The 23,535-nt window shown below is 40.1% G+C and overlaps 1 protein-coding gene across 2 annotated transcripts in view; it reads right to left on the bottom strand.

The window, feature by feature from the left end:
- Positions 1-23,535, bottom strand: part of ACOXL (acyl-CoA oxidase like) — a 362,177-nt gene that overhangs the window by 214,048 nt on the left and 124,594 nt on the right. For both annotated transcript variants that reach the window (XM_058428613.1, XM_032177651.2), the window contains exon 10: positions 4,016-4,132. In XM_058428613.1, the coding sequence (XP_058284596.1) occupies positions 4,016-4,132 (117 nt within the window). The remainder of the gene's footprint in view (positions 1-4,015; positions 4,133-23,535) is intronic.

Here is a 23,535-nt window from a genome sequence, read left to right as displayed (position 1 = left end):
ATACTGGGTCCCTTATATTTCCATAAATTTTAGGGTCAGCTTGTCAATTTCTAAAAAGATCAGGCTTCTGGGAGTTTGATAGAGATTGCTTTGTATCTATAGATTAATTTAGGGAGTATTGTCACCTTAACGTTACATCTTCTGATCCATGAACATATATTCCATATATTCACTTCTTCTTTAACTTCTTTGTTAAATTTATCCTTAAGTATTTTATTCTTTTTGATTTTTGGATTGTTCATCGCTAGTCTATAGAAATACAATTGATTTTTATTTATTGATCTATCCTGCAGTCTTGCTGAGCATGTCATTTCTAATAAATTTTTAGTGGATTCTGTAAGATTTTCTATACATGAAGGCACATCATCTGCAAATAGGGATAGCTTACTTCTTCCTCTCCAGTTTACATGACTTTTATTATTTTCCTTGCCTACTTGTCTTGACTAGAACTTCAACATGATGTTAAATAGACATGGAAAAATTAGATACCCTTGTTTTGTTCCTAATCTTAGGGAGAGAGCATTCAATCTTTCACCATTACATATGATGTTAACTGTGGGTTTTTCTTTTTTTTTTTTTTTATTATACTTTAGGTTTTAGGGTACATGTGCACAATGTGCAGGTTTGTTACATATGTATCCATGTGCCATGTTGTTTTGCCACACCCATTAACTCATCATTTAGCATTAGGTATATCTCCGAATGCTGTCCCTCCCCCCTCCCCCCACCCCACAACAGTCCCCGGAGTGTGATGTTCCCCTTCCTGTGTCCATGAGTTCTCATTGTTCAATTCCCACCTATGGGTGAGAACATGCGGTATTTGGTTTTTCGTCCTTGTGATAGTTTACTGAGAATGATGTTTTCCAGTTTTTTTCATAGATGACTTTTATCAGGTAAAGAAAGTTTTCTTATATACCTAGTTTTTTTAGTGTTTTTATCATGAAAAGGTACTTGATTCTGTCAAATGCTTTTTCTGCATCTATAGGGATGATCTTTTTTTTGCACATATTCTATTAACATAGTGTAGTACATTGTTTTTTGATATGTTAAACCAACCTTGCATTCCTGGGATAAATCTCACTTGGTCATGGTGTATACTCCTTTTTATATGTTGCTGGATTAAGTTTACTAGTATTTTGTTACGGGTTTTTACATCTATATTCATAAGTGATATTGCTCTATAGTTTTCTTCTAATGTCTTTGCCTTATTTTGGTATTGAGTAACACTGGCCACATGGGATAAGTTGGGAAGTGCTCCTTCCTCTTCTATGTTTTGGAAGAGTTTGTGGACGACTGATATTAATTCTTATTTAAATGTTTGGTGGAATTCACCATTAAAGCTGTTTAGGCCTGGGCTTTTCATTGTGGGAAGTTTTAAAATTATTTACCTAATATCCTGTGATTGGTTTATTAGAATTTTCTATGTATTCTTTATTATATTTTGGTAGTTTGTTTCTTCTAGGACTTCATCCATCTCATATAGGTTTTATATATTTTTTTGCATACTATTGTTCATAGTATTCTCTTATATTCCTTTTTATTTCTGTAAGGTCAGACCTGCTACCTGATTTCAGGACTTACGATTAAGCTATGGTTATAACAACGTCTTAGAAAAGACACAGAAAGCGGCCAGGCACGGTTGCTCACGCTTATAATCCCAGCACTTTGGGAGGCCGAGGCGGGCGGATCACGAGGTCAGGAGATCAAGACCATGGTGAAACCCCATCTCTACTAAAAATACAAAAAAACAATTAGCCGGGCGTGGTGGTGGGCGCCTGTAGTCCCAGCTACTCAGAGAGGCTGAGGCAGGAGAATGGCATGAACCTGGGAGGCGGAGCTTGCAGTGAGCTGAGATTGCGCCACTGCACTCCAGCCTGGGTGACAGAGCGAGACTCTGTCTCAAAAAAAAAAAAGAAAAGAAAAGAAAAGACACAGAAAGCAATAATCATAAAAGAAGAAAATGATAAATTAGACTTAAGCAGTATTAAAATTTTCTGCTCCCCCAAATAACGTTATTAAGAAAATAAAAAGGCAAAATCCACACTGACCAAAAATATTTAAAATAAGAACTTGCTTTTATTGTAAATAAACTCTTATAAATCAATAATAAGAAGAAAAACAACTCAATTTAGAAAAATATGCAAGAGATTTAAATAGATCTTTCACAGAGAAGATATACAATGGCCAATGTGCACATGAAAAAGTGCTCAATGTCATCAGCCACCAGATAAGTGTAAATTTAAACAGCAATGTGATAACATTTCATACCTACTAGTGTGAATATGATTAAGGAAGAACTGAAACAAATGTTGGTCAGGATGAAGAACAACTGAAACTCTCACATGTTGCTTGAGGGCGTGTAAAACAGTACCACTTCTTTGAAAAACTGGCAATTTCTTATAAAGTTAAAAATACATTTACTTAATTATCCAGCAAGTCCTCTCTAGTTATTTATCCTAAGAAAAATGAAATACTTGTACAAGAATATTGGCTTTGCCTTTTTCATAGTAACTACAAGCCTGGAAACAATTCAAATGTCCATCAGTAGAAGAGATAAACTAACTGCAGTTTAGTCATTTCATGTTACTATTCAGCAATAAAAATTAACAAACTATCCATGACATTGAGGAACATCAAGACCTTCTGTTGAATGAAATAAATTGGACACGAAAGAATACGTATGGTATGATTCCATTTACATCAAGTTCAAGAACAGGCAAAACTAAGCTATTGGGAATAGAAATCAGAAAACTGTCTCCGCTGTGGTGGAGAGGTGAGGGTCAACTGCAAAGGGGCCAGAGGGAACTTTTGGGGATGATGGAAATGTTTTATATTTGGCTTTAGTGTTCATTACACAAGAAGAGTATATGTGTGTCAAAACTCACTCCACTAAAAACTAAAATCTATGCATTTCACTGTATGCAAATTAAACCTCAAAAAACCATTCAGAAACATTTTAGGTAAGAGATGGTGGATGCAAGTGCTTTAAATTTTCTTCCAGGTGGCATGGATGGATCTTACTGTTGTTACCTGCAGCTCAGCCTGCAGGGTTCAGTGTCCTTGCACCTTGGAACACTGGCATTCCACTTGCCAGCCTTGTGTACAATAAGAACACAGGTGCACCCATCCAATCCCTCCCAGCCATGCCAGCAACGCCTGGGCAATCCATAGTCAACAGCACACTAGCTATGCCAAGGGCTCTCTGATTACCATCCTTTTATAAACCCTGGCACTAGCTTCCCCATCAGCATGTTAAATTTCAAACATAAGCCAATTCTAAATTATTCAGAAATGAATGATTGGAGTTAACACTAAGAAGCAAAATTGCTTATGGAGGGAGGAAAGAACACAGAATAGGGCCCAGAGTTTGGAGTTCCACTCCCAGTCCACTACTTCTAGGCTCTGTGATCTGAGATAAATCCTAAATTTCTTATCTTTATAATGCGGGGATGATGATAACACGACACACAAGTACTGGACAACGGCCTAGCACTTGGGGAGGAATAGCTGAGAGGCAGAAATGAAAGCCTGTGGTAGAATGTGAATTTCCAGGTGTACTTATGGCACACGTTTTATTCAAAGCTCCTCACTCCCTGCCTCCCCTGCACTGCCACCAAATACACACACACCTGGACCTATTTCTGAAAACTTTACTGTAAATTAGAACCTTTATCAGAAGTAAAGAACTTTTAACTGTTCAAGTCTGCTACTTTTAAAAACTCTGGAGAAACACTGGCTCCTGCCTTCTCAAAGTCTCTGTGGCCTCCACTCATCTCTATATAGAGACAATCAAGATTTGGACCTTGGCATCCTTTAAAATCAGATGTCCAGGTTAAAAACATTTGCAGTGGTTTAAGCATCCAAGGATGCTTTTAACCTGGGCATCCGATTTTAACAACAGACTCTTTCCCGATCACAGTTAGAAAATGACATCCTGTGCCTGCTTCTCTGAATTCTTATTCATGCCAGGGCATCACACTTATCCTGAGAGAGCAAACCCTGAGAGCCATCTCACCTGCTGACGAAGGTCAGGGCCAAGGCTGTGGCCAGGTGGGGCATCAGCCGCAGGGTCTGCGTTTGGTGCTCAATGATCTTCACCTCTTCCTTGGTTTTAGGCCCAAACTGCCTCCGGCTAGAGGGAATCAACAGATACGATTTTTACCAAAATCCAGCAGCGGGAGGCAACTTCATCTCCAGAGCTAAAAGTGCTGGCTAGCCATTTGCCTTCCAAAGACTCCAGAATGTAGAAATCTGAATTTCCTAAAATGTGGTTAGGGCAAGACAGCCTAAGTTTCTGAAGAAAGCCCAACAGGAAGCTTTTCAGCTCTTCTAGAAGTTAACCTTCCCAGCATAGAACATTTTTAAAGCAGCACATCTATCTAACACCAGAGTAATTTTTACTCCTTAACATTTACATGACATTTTATAGTTCCAAGTGCCCCATGATCATTAATTATTCAGCTTTACTAAATTTGTGACATAATTAATAGGACAGGAGCAATACCCTAGAACATATTTCAAAAGGACATTCTCAACAAGGAGGGTGACATTAACCCTGGTGCTCCTGTCAGATTCACAGGTAGGTCATTACTTTTAGCCCACCTAAACCCCCCTGCAATTCTATGTGGAAAAGGTGTTCTCCACATCCCACCTTAAATCCCTGTGCCCTGCAGACAGCATCTGCATTGCACTCTGAGGCTGCTATGTCAGGTGAACCAAGGCTTTCCTTGGAGCAATTTATAAAGTGGTGTGGGATTGTCCCCACAGGCAATGCCCAGGTACAAATCCCCCAGGATCTCATAGTTGTAGATCGCAAAGAGCCCAGGCTTTTCAGAGGTCACCCTCTGCCCCATGCAGCCTGATGCTCCACATCCTACATTCGGCAGCATGCTGTCTTTGAATAGCTCTGAGTTTAACGTTGGTTTATGAAAGAACATTTCACTCACACACACACATACACTGTGCTATGTTATCAAGCATGGTGGGCAAACCTTTGCTTCACACACCAGTGGGGTGAGAACATCCATCAACCACTCAAAGAGAAGAAGCAATTGTTTTAAAAATCTTATGTTTGATAAAGACTTTCTTAAATATAATCTTATACTTAAATATTGTGTTTATTTGTAATTGAAAGAAGGGCACCATAATATTTTTAGTGTTTAAGGCATCTCATAGTCTGGTGCTGTCATGTGGGTGGTGAGGACAAAAGACAAGCACACACAAGGAAGGCCGCATGCAAGCACTGTGAGCACAGCCTTGTTTTCTAAGAGCACAGACTTCCCCCAGGCACAGTCTAACCACCCCACAGATGACTGTTTCAAGAATACCACCCCAACCCGCCCTTCATCCATGCCCGCCCCTCCATCCTAGTTCACACCCAACCACAGCAGGCTCGTGGCTCCAAATGAAAGGGCTGTCAGTCTACAGGGAAACCTCTCAGCTTTTGCTGGATCATGGTGAAAACAACAAAAAAAATCCCAAAGCCGGTAATGATGTCAACATGATGTTAGGTCATTGCTAAGGACTGAACTGTGTCGCCCCAGAATTCACATATTGAAGCCCTAACAACCAATGTGAATATTTGGAGATAGGGCTTTCAGGAGGCAATTAAGCTTAAATTCGGTGGTAAGGATCCTATCTGATAGAATTGGTGGCCTTATAAAAAGAGAAGTGAAAGGTCCCTCTGTCCCCACACCCATGCTCTGAGAAAGACCATGTGAGGACACAGCAAGATGGCAGCCGTCAGCCATCTGCCGGCCAGGGAGAGCGCCCTCACCAGACCTGTCAGTGCCTTGATTTTTGACTTGCAGTCTCCAGAACTGTGAGAAATAAATTTCTATTACTTAAGCCGTCCAGTCTATGGCATTTTGTTACAGCAGCCCAGGCTGATTAATATAATCATTTTACAAATTCCATGTGTTCCTCTCACTTAACTTCCATTTTTACATGCTGTGATTCTACTGTAGCTTTATCTATGGTTGTTGTGGCTAGACTCTTATCTACCAAAACCAGACAATGGCCACATGCAATCCACCCCACTAGGGGATATCTGTGTGTCTGCCTTGTGCCCAGCATCATGCTAGGCACTGGACATTTACCAGGTCAAGAAGGCTGAGTCCCAGCCACTGAGCCCAGAGCCTGGGACATAGAGAAAACCCAGACAAGGTGGCATGTGCAGAGCGAGCCTTGGGCATGGCCCCATGCTCCAGAGCTTCACTTCAGGACATTTTACCCACGGTGACAGCAAAAGCAGCGATTGACCACAACACTGTTTAGTTTTCTTTTTTGTCGTTGTTGTTTGTTAGTTTTTTTTTTGCTGAAAAATAAGTACGATAATAATACAATTTTTTTTTTTTTTAAAGACAGAGTCTTGCTCTGTCGTCCAGGCTGGAGTGCAATGGCACAATCTCAGCTCAGTGCAACCTCCGCCTCCCAGGTTCTAGCAATTCTCTGCCTCAGCCTCCCGAGTAGCTGGAACTACAGGTGCCCACCACCACACCCGGCTAATTTTTTGCATTTTTAATAGAGACGGGGTTTCACCATGTTGGCCAGGCTGATCTTGAACTCCTGAACTCAGGTGATCCGCCTGCCTCGGCCTCCCAAAGTGCTGGGATTACAAGCGTGAGCCACCACGCCTGGCCAATAGTACAATTTTAAGCAGCATCTCATCAAAATTTGTTCCTATGGAGAACTCTTTGTCTTGCCCACCATACACTCAATATTCATTCAATGAATGAAATAATGAATTCATTTCGCAAATGAGGAAATGCAAAAAAAGCAAAGCAGAGTGGCCTCTGGAGACCTCAGAGAAGGTCTTTGGATGCCAGATCTGACCCTGACCTGTTGTGCCTCAGTTTCCCAATGGAGGCACACCTTGTAGCGGTGCCATTTCCTCTTTGACTCCACAATTGGGGTGATTGGTGAAGAGCAGAAAGAGGCCACCAAGGCTCCATGTGGCAGGCCTCGCAGTGCCTCTCCCTGTGCTGATAGAGAGGAGTTATGTTCTCCTAATCCACTGCTGAGTTCCCAGGTAATTTCACAAAAATCAAGAGTGTTCACAAGAATCTAAATGTCCAGACTTTCTTTAAAAATAGGAAGATCTGGCACCTCCGGACCCTATTCCCATAATGCAGTCTGCTGGAACTCAGAAGCCCGACCCTCCAGGCAGGAAACGGCTATCCCCTGAGGACACCAGAACCCTTTCCACTCCCTGACATTACCTGCTGGCCCAGGGGGCAATGAGTTTTTAGCCACATTGTATTTTTTATCCCATCCAGAATAAATTGATATCAGCATCCTAACTTGTTAATTATGTTCTGTAACTGTGATATACAGCCAAGCATAGACATTCTATGCGAGTCTATGAATTTACTGGAAGAACTTCTAGGGAGCAAAATGGCTCTGGCCAGCTTGTAGGGAATAAGATCCAAACGCCTCAGCTTGTCATTCAAGAGTCCGCTATAGCTTGACTTGAGTGTTCCAGCCTTTTCTCCCACTAAGCCCCTTCAGACGCTTCCCATCCTGGACCCCTGTCCAAGCAGGGCTGCCTGCAGCTGACCCCACCCCTAACTGCCAGTGTCTAACTGGACTCATTTTTGGTGGCTCAGCCGCATGCCCTCTCCCCAAATTGAGGCTTCTCTGATTCTCCCTTTCTCCTTGGCACACCCCTTCAAAACTAAACAGAACCAAACCAACCAAAGCAGGAAGTTGCTTCTCCCTGGAATGCCCTGGAGCATACGTTGCCCCTCCTGCGAGGCCCAGCACTGTCCCTTTCCAGCTGGTGCTATGTGCACCTGTGTTAACCATGTGCTTCTGATGCTTTGACATCTGGGACTTCACTGACCCTGGAGGGACAGGGGCTCCCAGGGCCAGCTAATTCCTAAAGACAGCAAATGACTCTTCTTTGAGTGCATTTTTCATATGCAAACGAATCAGTTCAGGACCCCATTCCCGCTGCTTCCTTTATGTGTCTCTTCCACTCAGGGCCTAACCTAGTCTCCCCAGGGCCAGGTACCAGACAACTCAGGACAGATCCTATGCCTCGGAGCCTTCTGAAGTTATCCATACTAGCCAGTCTTAAACCTGCTTACCAGCCCTGCCCATTTCTTCCTGTGGAAACCACAATAAAGGCTCTTGCCCACACTTTCCCTTCATGCCCTCTCCCTTCTAACCAATGCTAGTGTTTCCCCGTGTGGCCCTGCGTGGCATGGCATGCCCCTTCTCTTGGGAACTGTGAGTAACAAACTATGCTTTCAATGGCTGTCCTCTTCTGATCTGCCAAGCTCACCATACTGAGTAATAATACAACCTACATTTTAAAACAGCACCTGTCACTGGACTCAGCCCACTGAGGCAAGGCCTGCTCAGTCTTCTGGTGCCCCAGCCTGGCCTGACATATGCACCTAGGAAAGACAGAGGCAGGAGGGCAGATGAATGTCCTGCCAGCTCCCAGCAGCTCCACAGCAACTCCTCCACCCACCCTCCCCTGCCTCTCCTTGGAACGTTTGCTTGTCATTAGATGCTATGAACAAAATTCAATTCTCAGACACTGGTGTGTTGGCTGGGAGCCAGGGCAGTTAGGACAGGGATAGAAGATGAAATGAAAGGAAGGAGCCTCCTCTATGCCCAACAGCCCACTCCACCACAGGCTTTCCTGCCAGGGGCCAGAGGGAAACAAGTGGGTGGGCAGAAGGTAGGCACCACCCAACTCTTTCTTTCCCTCCCTCTGGCCCAAGACCCTGACAATCCCCAAGCATTGAGCAGGGAGTTTACTCTTGCTTCTCACCCATCAGATGTGCTCTCTGGCTTCTCCAAGGAGGAATGACACTGAGGGCTACTGAAGCTTCTTCCACCCAAAGATGCAGCAAGAGGTCAGCCCTGTGACTGCCACCATCAGCCCCCATGTGGGCAGCCTGTCAACAGCAGAGGTAGCAGAGACCGAGGGCCTCAAGACTTGGGGCCCCCAGAGAGCCTGGCCCGTGAGAGACCCTGCCCTGCCATGCTGTGGTCACCCTCTTATTTATGCTCTCAGGCCCCATTGGCCTCACCAAGGGCCATGACAGTCCAGGCCTGGACTCTGGTTGCCAGCATCCTGGCACACTGCCCTGAACATAGCTCACAGGGCTGTAATCCCTGCAGCTGGCCAGCAATTACCACCTGCCAGACATTTTTATTGTTCCAGTTTATGATCTGTGTGGACACAATATTCTTCCCATCCTTTTCCTCCACTGGGTTACTATTTTCCTTTAAAAACACATACAAAGGCTATATTTCTCTCTGTAAATATAATTTTTATTTCAATACCAAAAAAAAAAAGTCACTTAGCTCAAATTTTTCATGGTCTTTAAAATCAAAAAGTGGTGTTTGTGCACACAACGATATCCATGTGAAAATAAAGCCGGGCTCAGAGAGTGCTGTGAATGATGCCATTTAAAATTATAGATTTGAAAAGCCATTTCTAGATTCCAGCAACTCCTAAGGAATAGAGGAAACATTTATTTTGGGTTGTTTTATTTCATTCCCACTCAATTTTGAACGCGGCTGCTTAAGGCAATATTCGTGGGATGTGACATGGCTATTAATCACCAAGGCAGCTACTGCAGGCGCAGCCTCTGGGGGGGCCGCGCCATTCGCCTTCTCCCCTCTCCCTCTGGTCTCTTCTCCCAAAGGAGGCCAGTGACCTACTAAAAAGATAATTACTTCCCATGTTTCCTGCTCTGCAGTACCATTGCATCCAGTCAACTTCAAAGGAGAGGAGCTTTGGGGACTAAGCCTCGCCCTGGACCCTGAGACTTCTTAAGGTGCAAACTTGTTTGCAGGTATCCCTGCAACCAGAAGAAGGGGGAACAAAACCTCCACTGTCAAGGTGCTGACCTCTGCAGATAAAAGCTCAGTTCCTTCCTGGGCTCAGGCCACCTTCCTTTGTGGCCACCTTCCTTCATTAGTAACCTGACCACAGGCAGGATTCAAGAGAGCTTGTAAGTGCCTGGCAGCTGGACCATTGCACCCCATTCCCAGTGGCCCCCACAGAAACCCTCCAACCTCTCATAGAGTCCACAGCCCATCTGTCCTGTTTCTCCCCCTTCTCTGGGGCGCTCCTAGACATACGAACTCAGAGGGCAAATATTTTACAAAGTAGCGTATTTTTAATGCCACCAGTTGAACTTGGAAGATTTGGCCCCGCTGGCCAGCCAGGATGTAAACATCTGGCTTCTTATTATCAATAAGAATGTGTGAGAGTCAGACATCCTGACCTTCAGCCCCAAGCCTCACCACCTCCAACCCCAGGTGATCCCACCCTCCATCCTGGGATCATGGAAGGGACCTAGCTGCACACAATTCCTGCTGCTTTTTTGTTTCGTTTCTTGTTCTTTCTTGCTTTGCTTTTTTGTTTGTTTGTTTTTGAGGTAGAGTCTCACTCTGTTGCCCAGGCTGGAGTATAGTGGTAGAATCTCAGCACACAGCAACCTCCATCTCCTGGGTTCAAGAGATTCTCCTGCCTCAGCCTCTCGAGTAGTTGGGACTACAGGCCTGCGCCACCACACCTGACTAATTTTTGTAATTTTAGTAGAGACTGAGTTTCACCACGTTGCCCAGGCTGGTCTCAAACTCCTGGCTTCAAGCAATCTGCCCACCTCGGCCTCCCAAAGTGGTGGGATTACAGGTGTAGCCACTGTGCTCAGCCCTGGTTTTTTTTTTTTTTAAGTTGAACATATAATGGTTTGCCCTTTGGGCCTGAGCAATCCTACATTGAAACATCAGCTTAATATATAACATCCTCTGTGTTTTAGTTGTCATTCTTCCCATGGGCAACTTTTTCTTTTTTTTTTTTTTTTTTTTGACAGAGTCATACTCTGTCGTCCAGGCTGGAGTGCTGTGGCACAATGGCACAATCTCGGCTCACTGCAACCTCTGCCTCCCGGGTTCAAGCAATTCTCCTCCCTCAGCCTCTTGAGTAACTGGGATTACAGGTGCATGCCACCACACCTGCCTAATTTTTTGTATTTTTAGTAGAGATGGGGTTTCACCATATTAGCTAGGCTGGTCTCCAACTCCTGGTTTCAAGTGATCCACCCACCTTGGCCTCCAAAAGTGCTAGGATTACAGGTGTGAGCCACCACACACCACCCAATGGGCAACTTTCAACTCATCTGTAGAGGAGATGGAAGAAGCCCATGTGTGTGTAAGTGAGTGTATATGTGTGTGTGGCATAGAGATATATGCTTCTTTGATAGTAGACTTGACTGTGATTAAATACACAAAATGGCCCCAGCAAAGAGTTCTCAAAGTGCCCTTCAGATCCTTGAGAAATCTCAACAGATAACTTTTGCACCTTCTCGTCACCTCTTTTCCTCCCAACCCTCAACAGTCTATCAATCCAACCACCCCAGAATAGAATACATGATTCTCAATGGTGGTGATGAGTTCAATGACAATGGCAATTTTTAAACATGGGAATATTTCAGATATGGAAAGAGATGAGGGTTTGTGGCTTTGGTGTCAATGTCACATAGTCTACATACAGAGCAGTGACAGCACCCCCAAACTTGCAAACACAGACACTAAAGCTCAGATTTCCTTGACCAGAGAGGGTAGCTCTTCAGAGAAAAAGCCCTTGCCAATTATTCTTTTCCTTTCTCAAAGTTCATGCCAGATCAAAAACCTGGGGAACATAAACACCCTCCCCAACAAGTCCCATGGATTTAAAGTTGTGGCCAAGTATCCAGCAGGGGCTGACACTCTGCTGCTGGAGACTGCAAAGACTGTCTACCCCATCTATTAACACTGCAAAAGCAATGCTGAATGGAGCAGGCTGCAGATCCATAGGGGATTAGGATCAGGCTGCCTCCTCCCACAAGCTGAGGGATGACCCCCGTGGAGACCGCAGAAGCCTCTCAGATAAGAGATAACACCACCCAGGATAAACCTGCAGCCCTGGCTCTATATTTCCATTGAGTGGGTCATTTCTAGCCAGTGTTATAACCCTGACTGACAAGGACCAGTAGGGTCACCCTGGATCTGATATTGGCCAATTTCAGATTCCTTGAGGGTTCAATTACACAAACAAAAGTGGGTCTAACCCATCACGCTATGGTTCAAACCTACTTAAAATAAACACCAAGGAACCTGGCTGCCTTTGTACTGAGTCTGTTCTTGTCCTCTCTAGTGACTCATGCTGCCTATAGGAGACCATCCTGGGACCAGGTCAACATCATATCCCCAACTGCATCACCAGCACAAGATAGAATAGTTAGAAATTCAGGCTTTGGATCAGACACACCTGGTTTGCACACAGACTCTAACACCTGCCAGTGTGTTATCTTGGGCAAGTAACAGAAACCCTCTGAGCCTCAGGTTCCTCAACCACTAACTGGGGCTGATAATGGGCATGAGGACTAAGTGATGCCTGACATGTAGCAGGTGTTCAAGGCATAGAACGCATCATCATTGCAGTCATTACCATTACCTCTGGAGTCCCTAAAATTACCTGCGATTCTGCTCATCCTTCATCTAGGAAAGCCATTTTAAATTTTCTCCAAAAAGCACTCTTTTTGTTTCTTTATCCCAAACAAAGCACTAACTTACTCTGCATCACTAAAACTGTTGTAAAAAGAGCTTCAGGGTTAAAAGTCTCTTCTACCCGACCTTAAATTAAAGATAATGAGATTGCTGAGAGGGAAGAAAACAAGCTAAGTCCACTGACTTTTTTTAAAAGAAGTGTGTGTGTGTGCGCGCGTGTGTGTGTGTGTGTGTGTGTGTGTGTGTGTGTGTGTGTGTTGAAAAGCTAACAGCACCTGCACCTTTTATGTTCCCCAAAACACCAGCCAATTTTCTTCTTCCCAAATTCCATGTAGGGACAGGGTGGACAAAACAAAAACCTAGGAAAGTGGTGTGGACAGGGCCTCCTAGCACATTGCATTGCCATAGAAGCCGCGAGTTATTTCCAGAGTCAATCAGCCGACCCTAGAGAGGAGCCTGAATGTTTTTCTGACAGTTCTCACCCGAGGGAAATTAATTTACTTTTCAGAATGATAGCCTTAGCAATATCTGTGAGTGACAGAGTGGTTAATGTTAGTCGTCACAACTGTGATTCCTTGAGAATTTTTTTTTAATTGTATACTAATGAATGCAAAACAAAGTTAAAATGGGAGACATGGAGCCATAAATTATAGCTGAGGCTGCCTGGGGTGAGCTAATTATTTCACTGTTGTATTAATTTCATATTTTAAAAAATTGCATGAAGAAACACCTTCCGTCATCAGCACCACTGCAGAGATCTTGCAGAAGCCCCAGCACCTTGGCCATAAAAGTAAGGAAGAAAGAGGGCCAATCCTCTCTGGATCCAGGCCTTCTCTCCTCTTTCCCTTCCATTTTATGGCAGATGCAGAGTCTCTGTCCATCCTGTCTGCCCCAAAAGCCATCCAGAACCTGCTGTCAACTTGGAAGTAGCAAGCCTGACCACCACATGTGAGCAAGGAGATAAACGCAGAGCCCCAACATTCTCCAGGTTCCCCTGTCACTGAGGTTGAACATCATGAGTCAATAGTCAGGTAATCAAATGCGCTTCAGAGTGTGCATCCATTTCTTAATGCTCCAAGTTGACCTTAGACTGCTCTTGGCAATGGAAATTGCCCGAGCAGCTTAAGAGCTGAAGCCTCCACTTCCCCTCTCAATCCACAGTCTCAAAGGTAAAGGGTGCCCATAGGCTCTTAAAACAACAGCACAATCTTTCAATCCATAAACATGGTATGTTTCTCCCTTTATTTACATCTTTGATTTCTTTCATCAGTGTTGTGTTGTTCTCAGGAGTCTTACACATGCTTTTATTAAATTTTCACCTAAGTTCTCAACTTTTTGAGCAATTATAAATTATATTTTTAATTCTGATGCCCTTATGTTCATCGCCGGTATATACAAATATAATTGATTTTTGCATGTTTATTTTTGCACCCTATGACTTTGCTGAATTCATCTCTTAGTTCTAGGATTTTTTTGTATCTTGGGGTTTTCTACATAAATAGGCATGTCATCTGAATATAGAAACAGTTTTATTACTCCTTTTCCAATCTATATGCTTTTCATTTCCTTTTCTTGCCTATTGCACTGGCTACAACTTCCAGCACTATATTGAATAGCAGTAGCAAGAGCAGACATCCTTGCCTTATTCCTGATTTTAAAGGGAAATAATTCAGTCCTTTACCATAAAGTGTAATGTTGACTGTACAATTTTCACAGGTGCTCTTCATTCAGTTGAGGATGTTCCTCTTTAGTCTTCCTTGAATGAGTGTTTTCACATGAATGTATACTGAATTTTTCAAACACTTTTTTCTGTATCCATTAAAATATTATGAGATTTTTCTTCTTTAGCATGTTAATATGGTAGACCAAATTGACTGGTTTTTAAATATTAAACCAGCATTCCATCTCTGGAATAAATCCCACTTGGCTGTGATATATATTTTTTTAAATTGCTAAATTCCATTTCCTAATATTTTGCTAAAAATTTTTGTATCTATATTCATGAAGAATATTGACCTGCATTCTCCTTTTATTATATTTTCTTTATTTGGTTCGGGGATCAGTATATGGCTAACTTAAAAAAAAATGACCTGGAAAGTGTTCTTTCTGCTTCTATTTTCTAAAAGAGTTGTATAGGACTGCTGCTATTAATAATTCTTCTGGAAACATTCAGGATTTTCCAGTGAAAACATCTGGCCTGGAGATTTTCTTAGGAGTTTTAAAATCATGAGTTCAATTTCCTTAGTAGTTAAAAGGTTATTCAAATTATCTTACACACTGGGGGGGCTGTGATATTTTGTGGGTTTTTTAAAGGAATTTACTCTTTAAGTTTTTAAGTTTATGCTTACAGAGTTGTTCCTAGTATTCTCTTATTATTCTTTTGATGTTCTCAGTGTCTACAATAATATCCCCTGTATCATTCCTGATGTTAGTAATTTGTTTAGTCTCTTTTTTTCTTTGACAGTCTCACTGGAGGTTTGTTAATTTTATTAATCTTTTCAAAGGACCATTTATTTATTCACTGATATTCTCTATTATTCTGTTTTCCATTTCATTGATTTCTGCACTTATCTTTATTACTTTATTCTTTTTGCTTCCTTTCCATGTATTTTGTTCTTCTTTTTCTAGGTTCTTCTTACAGTTTGAATATGTACCCCCAAAATTCATGTGTTGGAAATGTAATCCCCAATGCATCAGTGTTGGGAGGTGAGGCCTAACAAGAGATGTTTAGGTCATAAGGGCTCTGCCCTCATAATAGGCTAATACTGTTGTAAAGGGATTGATGAGAGGAGTGCACTCTATTTTGACCTCTCTTGCTCTTCTGCCTCTGCCATATGAGGACTCGGCATTCGTGTCCTTTAGAGGACATAGCAGGAGAGCCCTTAAAAGATGCCAGGGACTTGATCTTGGACTTCCCAGTCTCCAGAACTATAAGAAATAAATTTCTGTGGTATTGTTATAACAGCACAAAATGGACTAAAAAGACCATTCTTTAAGTGAGAGCTTAGATACTGATTTGAGACTTTTCTGCATTTCTAATATACGCATTTAGCACATTTAGTGTTACAAAATTTTCCTCTCAGCACTGCTTTAGCTGTGCCCTACAATTTTTGATATATAGTTTCAATTCCATCTAGTTCAACATATTTTTAAAAAGTTTTCTTGAGAGTTCCTCTTTTTACTATTAGTTATTTAGAATTGTGTTGTTTAGTTAGAAAGTGCTGGTGAGTTTTCCTGTTATCTTAGTTACAAAGTTCTAGTTTGAATACATCATGGTCAGAGAACTCACTCTGTATGACTTCAATTTTTAAAAATTTGTTGCAGTTTTTGTTTTTCCTGGATAAGATATGGTGTATCTTGGTAATGTTAGATGAGCACTTTAAAAGAAGGTGTACTCTACTTTTGTTGAATGAAGTGTTCTATAAATGTCAATTAGATCCTATTGGCTGATAGTATTGTTGAGTTTTTCTATATTCATGCTGACTTTCTGCCTAGTTCCATCAATTGTTGAGAAAGGACTGTTGAAGTCTCCTACTACAACTGTAGACTGGTTTATAGTCCTTTCAGTTCTGTTAGTTTTCACTTCACATATTTAGCAGGCTGTGCTGTGTTTTACATATACATTTAGGATTACTGTATCTTCTTGATGGATTGACTCTTTTTATCATAACTGAATGTCCTTTTTTTTATCTCTGATAATTTACTTTTCCCCACAGTCTAATTTATATGAAATTTAAATAGCCACTCCTTCTTTTTTTGGCAAATCTTTGCATGATATGTCTTTTTTCATTCTTTGACATTTAACCTGCCTATATTGTTACATTTGAAGTGAGTTTCTTATAGACAGCATAGAGTTCAGTTACGTTTTTAAATACACTTTGTCAGGCTCTATTTTTTAACTGAATTATTTGACCATTTACATTTAATGTAATTATTGATATGTTAGGGCTTAAGTCTGACTTTTTAAAATGTTTTCTCTGTTTTTCATTTCTGTTTTATTTTTCTTGCCTTTCTTTAGGTTACTTAAATATTTTCTAAAATTCCATTTTGATGCACCTATAGTGTTTGTGAGTACATCTCTTTGTATAGGTTTTTTTCCTGGTTGCTCTATTACAATTTTTTTTATTATTTTTATTTTTTTATTATTATACTTTAGGTTTTAGGGTACATGTGCACAATGTGCAGGTTTGTTACATATGTATCCATGTGCCATGTTGTTTTGCTGCACCCATTAACTCGTCATTTAGCATTAGGTATATCTCCTAATGCTGTCCCTCCCCCCTCCCCCCACCCCACAACAATGTTATATACATAACTCATTACAGCCTACTTGGGGCAGAATTTTACCAGTTCAAACCAAGTACAGAAAACTTAACTCTTTTATATCCCTTTTCTTTCCCCTGTGTATAATTGTCTTAAATATTTCTTCTATTCATTTAGAACCACATCAAGCAGTGTATTAACTTTTGCTTACTGCCAAACATAATTTAGAGAACTCAAGAGGAGATGGACAGTCTATTGTATTTATGTGTTTTTTGTTTGTTTGTTTTGCTTACTATACAATTTTGTGGTTCCAAGGTTCTTTCTTTTATTGTTTCCTTTCTGTTTAGAAAAATTCCCTTAGCAATTCTTTTAGGATAAGTCTGCTAGTAACAAATTCTTTTAGTTTTCCTTCATCTGAAAGTGCCTTGATTTCCTTTTCATTCCTGAATGACATTTTTACTGGATATAGAATTCTGGCTCGATAGTTCTTTCAGTGCCTGAAAAATGTCATGCCACTTTTTTTCTGGCCTCCATGGTTTTTGATGTAAAATTTGCTATGATTCCAATTGTTTCTCTCTCTCTCTATTGTTTTCAAGATTTTTTCTTTGTCTTTAGTTTTTGGATGTTTCACTATGATGTGTGTTGGTGTGAATTGCTCTGGGTTATCTTGTTTGGGGTTTGCTTAGCTTCTTTAATCCATAAATGTGTCTTCTGTCAAATTTGGGAAGTCAGCCATTATTTATTTGAACACTTTTTCAGCCCTCCTATTTCATTTTTTTTTCTGAGACTTGAAAGACACAAATGTTAGATCTTTTGTTAAAGTTCCACAAGTTCCTGAGATTTTCTCTTTATTTCCTTTTTTTCCGGGCTATTTTCTGTTTAGATTCGGTAATTTCTATAGTTCTATCTTCTAGTTTACTGATTCTTTCCTCTGTCCTCTTTATTTTTCTGTTGAGACCATCCAATTAGTTTTTCCTTTAGGTTAACATATTTTTCCATTTGAAAATTTTCACTTGGTTCTGCTTTATATCTTCTATTTGTTTGCTTAGACTTTCTATTTTTTGCTGAGATTTTTTCACGTTTCAGCATGTTTGTCATTTCTCTTTTTGAAACATTTTTATGATGGCTGCTTTAAAATATTTTTCAGGTTACTCTAACATCTCTGTTATTTTGGTGTTAGCACCTATTGATTTTCTTCACTCAGTCAGTTTGAGATATACCTGATTCTTGATATAGCAAGTGATTTTCATTTGAAACTGTATATTTTCATGTTATATTGTGAGATTCTGGATCTTATTTAAGCATCTGGTCTGGCTGTATTGTGGCAGGGAAAGGAGTCATTACTGACAGGCAGAGGTAGAAGTCCAGGTTCCCCACTTGTTCTCTATTACCCAAGTGATGGTGGTGGGCTCCTCATTACTGCTGGGGAGGGGCAGGAGTTCTGGCTCCCCATATAGTCTTTACTGGCACAGCAGTGGGTGTAGTGTCATAATTGCTGAAGAGCAGTGATAGTTCTAACTCTAGTCAGCCTCCTCTAACACCATCACTGTAGGAGGTGGCAGGAGTTGTCTAGGTTGAGGTAGGTGTCCAGGCTCCCCACATGGTCTCTCCTGAAGCCACAGGTGCTAGGGCCTGTTACTTCCTAGCAGGGCAGGGATACCAGTCCCAGATCCCTGCTTGGCCTTTCTTTGACACCACCCTGATAATGGAGTTAAGGAGCCTCATTACAGCCTGGGGAAGGCAGAAGTCTGTACTCCCCACTCAGCTTTTGTTGGCATGGATGGGGTGGGACCCCAGTTTTTTTGGTGGTGTTTGACTGAAGTAGAACATTTGGCTAAAAGTTTTCTGTCTTGGTGGGTGTCCCATTTCTGGTCCTCTGGCTAGAGAAAGCAGGCTAATTTGGGCTTTTTTTTTTGTCTGTTCCTACTGGTGATTCTGGGTGGTCAGCTTCACCAGTACCTTGTCTAGGAAAAATGAGACAAAAAGAAAACTAGAGAGCTCTCTATTGCATCATTCTTGTCTCCACCTTTCAAAGTCTTCTTAGATTTGTTCTATTTACGATGTCCAGGCTTTTTAGTTGTTGTGGGAGGAACAGAGAAAAGTATACCTACTACATTTTCCTGGAAGTAAGTTCTATTGCAGGTTTCAAATATGACATATTTAGATATGAATTTTAGAACGTTCACCTGGCAGAAGTGTGAAAATTGACTGATAATGTTAAATTTATTTAGCTTCCATATAAAAAGAGATAAACAACACAAACAAAGAGAGAGAAAGAGAGGCCATGCATAGATGTTAATATGTAACACATATGTCATATTTTCTCCCTTTAAAAAATATCTCTCAAAGATGTACTACTAATTTAATAATAATCTATCAAGAATAAGAAAATATTACATGGTAAATGTGTGCACAATTACAGAGATCTCAATGTCAAAATAAGAAAAACAGACAGGTATATATGCTACAATCAAGGGATAATGAATATCTCCAACATATATTAACATATTCAATTAGGGCTATATCATGAAGAGGTCTATATCCTGCTTTTCTATTTACCTAATATTCCATTGTATGCAATTCCCCATGTCATTAACTATACTTGAAGGCATAATTTTCATGATTATTTCCTTAGGGTAAATTTATAGAAAAATATTACTGTATCAAAACATGCAAACTTTTTTTAAAGCCCTTGACACATCACCAACTCACTCTCCAGAAAGATTATATCAATTTTTATTCCTTCTCCCAGTGTATAACTTGCCTATCTTAATACATTCCTACCAAAGCTGAGTATTTTTCCTTTCAAATGACTTTGCTAATTCAACAAAGTATTATCTCATTTTAATTTGCCTTTTTTTGATTATCAATAATTTTTCTATCTTATATGCATATTAATTATTAGCTATGTATCGGTCTTCTTCAAACTATCCATAGCTTGCCCATTTATATACTGTGGTATTAGCATCTTTCTTATTTATAGAAGCTCTTTATATATTAAAAAAAATTAAACCATTGGTAGTCATGTTTGTTTGGATGTCTCTACTGTGACATAGTTTTAGCTTTGATTTTGAAATATGTACACTTTTAATTTTTATATAAACAATTTAACCTAATACTTTTGCTTTGGGATTTTTTCCTATTAGAAGCATTTTTTAACTGAATGAAATGTTGGGTCACCTACTTTACTTTGCCTATGTTACTCTGTGGTTTGTTTTAACTTTTAAAGATGAGCAGAGGTGAGAGATGTAGGTCTACCCCAGTGGGATATGGGAATAAATCTACCAACATAGTTAACTGCAGCAAGTGCCGCTAGGCTGACCCAAGAAAGATCTATGAAGGTGAACAGGCTCCTGTTTATATCTGCTTAAAATAGCCATTCCCTCTTTCCAGACAATTCCCTTGATCTTCCTCCTTCCAATTGACTTGACAGACAAGTCCTTGCTTTAACCTCTCTCCCACTTTATTTTCTAATCTGCCAGGAAGTTAATACAAGTCCTGAGCCTCCCTGGATATAGCTTTTTTCAGGCATCCCTTTTTCATCTTTGATTTTACAATTGAAAAAATAAGTAAAAGCAAACTTTGCTGTTTTGTTGGCAACAGAATATGTGTCTTCAGTGCACAGGAACATTTTTCTAAGAGAAAATAATCCTGGGGTGGGTCTATTATAATAACCACCCCTCGAAGCAAAAACCAAACACTTCATCCTCCATTTAAAACTTTCTGGTGACCCAGTTGTTGAGTGCCATTTATGTCCAACATCTGGATGTCAGGTGTTGGATGAACACATCTGTCATCAAGGCCCAGAGCACAGCAATGAGAAATCCCCTCAGCTGGAGTCAGCCAACAGACCCCTGACTGGTTTGCCGCCCCTCAGCCACAGATTCATCTGCATGGTCCCTAATACAGCTGCAAGTTTCCCAGGACTTCATTTCAGGGCATTCTTCCTTTGCCACCCAGATTTCACCACCATCCGTTGTCTGCCTAATCTGTTACCTGGCTCCATCCCAAAGGTCAGCACCATCATCTGGGTTATGATAAGCCCATTTCATTTCTTGGTATTGATGTATCCTTGCACATAATTGAAAATTAAAAAGAAAATAACCTGACTCTTGTTATTTTTACAAAAAGCATTTCCAAAATTAACAATGTATTATGCCTGTGACAAAAGCAATTTATCTGATTTGCAGAGATATGGCTTGGGAATAAACTTCCACAAGGTCATTTGAGTTTTTGTGTAAGATCTTTGGATACTAGAAATTATCCAAATCATGGAATGTCAAAGAATGCAACACAAGATGACAGCCTGAGTGAATGCATTTCAAAAAGGCTGAGGAGGCAAGTGGAAGCTGGACCACAGAGAACCTGCCAAGAGTCAGGAGGCCAAGGTCCTTGTACCACCTCTGTCATGGACTGGACCTGACATAGCAGCTCACTTCTGAACTTTGCTCAGAAAGAAAACCCAATTTCATGCCTAGTTCCACTGCTTTTGCTGACCTGTATAAGATGGTACTGATACCAAAGCACTTTCCATTTAATTGCTGAAATTGATTTCTAAAACAACATTTAAAGTATCTGGAAACTGCTCTAAGGCATACAGCAAATGGAGGAAGATCTAAATTTCAGTAAAAACAATGAGAGTCTGTAGTATTTGAGCCACAATCCACTTATATTACACTCCCCATCTTACCCCAGTAGCTCAGTGTGACAAAAGGTCTTCTCTGGGTAGGTGAATTAAGCATCAAATAGAAAGGCAGGTATTGTCATACTAGATTTTAAAAACAAGTTTCACCTATATTCTCTATATAAGAGACACATTTTAGATTCAAAGACACAAATAAGTTGAAAGTAAAATGATGGAAAAAAAAGATCTATCATATAAATAGCAACCCTAAGAGATGAGGTGAATATATTAATATTGTACAAGATAGACTTTTTAAATACTTATAACTATAATGAGGAAGAGTGTATAATTATCCTTTAGGTATCCAGAAAGCTGTTTCTATTTGCAAAAGAAGTAACTCTATCTCTACTTGCAGATAACATGGTCTTGTATATAGAAAATCCAAAGGAATCCACTGAAATCTGTTAGAATTAAAAAACAAGTTCAGCAAGGTTGTAGGATACAAGATAAATATACAAAAATTAATTGTATTTCTATATACTAATAATGAACAATCCAAAAATGAATTAAAAAGCAATTCCATTTATAATAGCTCCAAAGTAAAAGACTCAGAACAAATTAACAAAAGAAATGTAAGACTTGTGTACTAAAAACAAAAAAAATGTTGAAAGAAATTAAAGAAGATATAAATAAATGGAAAGATATCTTATGAAAATGGCAATACTTCCCAAACTGAGCTGCAAGTTCAATGTAATCTCCATCAGAATCCAAGTTTCCTCATTTTTCATATACCAACAAGATGCACCAAAATTCACATGGGAATTAGAAGGGGCCCAGGATAGCCAGAGCAATCTTGAAAAAAAAGAATAATGTTGAAAGACTCACACTTCTCAACTGGAAAACTTGATACACAGCTACAGTAATTGAGAAAATGTGATACTGGCATAGGATAGACATATAGATCAATGGAATAGAATTGAGAGTCTAGAAATATATCCTTATATTTATTTCCATTGATTTTTCCTCAAGGGTGCCAAGATAAACAAATGGTGAAAGAATAGTCTTTTCAATGAATAGTACTGAAATAACTGGACATTCACATGAAAAAGAAAGAGTTTGAGCCCTTCCTCACACCATACACAAAATTAACTCAAAATGGATCACAGACCTAACACAGGAGTTAAAACTCTAACACTCTTAGAAGATAGAATAGCAGCAAATCCTCATGACCTTGGATTAGGCAATGGTTCTTTAGGTATGATACCAAAAGCAAAGATAAGCTGGACTTCATTAAAATTAAAAACTTCTGTGCTTCAAAGAACGTCATCAAGAAAGTTAAAGAAAATCATCAACAAAGTGAAAAGACAATCTACAGAATGGGAGAAGATATCTGCAAATCATATCTCTCATCAGGGAATGATATCTGGAATATATAAAGAACTCATTCAACTCACTAATAAAGAGATCAATAACAAAATGTTAAACATGGATAAAGGATCTGAACAGACCTTTCTCCAGAGAAGGTATACAAATGGCTAATAAGCACATAAAAAGATGTTTAATATAATTAGTCATTAGGAAAATGTAAATCAAAATCCCAATCAGATACTACTGCACATCCATTAGAATGGTTATAAAAGACAGATAATAGCAAGTATGGCGAGTATGTGGAGAAACTGCAACACATACTGCTGGTGAGAATATATAATGGTACAGCCACATTGAAAAAATATTTGGTAGTTCCTCAAAATGTTAAACATAGAGTTACCATTTGACATAGCAATTCCATAACAAGGTAGAGAAATAAAAACATGCATGACTGTTGATAGGAGCATATTCACACTAGCCAAAAAGTGGAAGCAACCCAATGTCCATCAGTTGATGAATGGATTAATAAAATGTGGTATAGGCGTACAAAGGAATATTATTTGGAATATAAAAAGGAATGAAATTCCAATACATGCTGTGACACACATGAATCTGGAAAACTGTATGCCAAGTGAATGACATCAGTTCCAAAAGACCACCTATTATATGATTTTATTAAAACGAAATGGCCAGAATAGGTAAATCTATAGAGACAGAAAGTGGATTTGTTCTTGCCTAAGGTTGCAGGGAGGGGTAATTGG

The sequence above is a fragment of the Hylobates moloch genome, unplaced genomic scaffold, assembly GCF_009828535.3.
Source record: "Hylobates moloch isolate HMO894 unplaced genomic scaffold, HMol_V3 SCAFFOLD_15, whole genome shotgun sequence".
Classification (NCBI taxonomy): Eukaryota; Metazoa; Chordata; class Mammalia; order Primates; family Hylobatidae; genus Hylobates; species Hylobates moloch.
The sequence above is the reverse complement of the archived record's forward strand: the minus strand, read 5'-3'. Positions and strand labels throughout refer to the sequence as shown.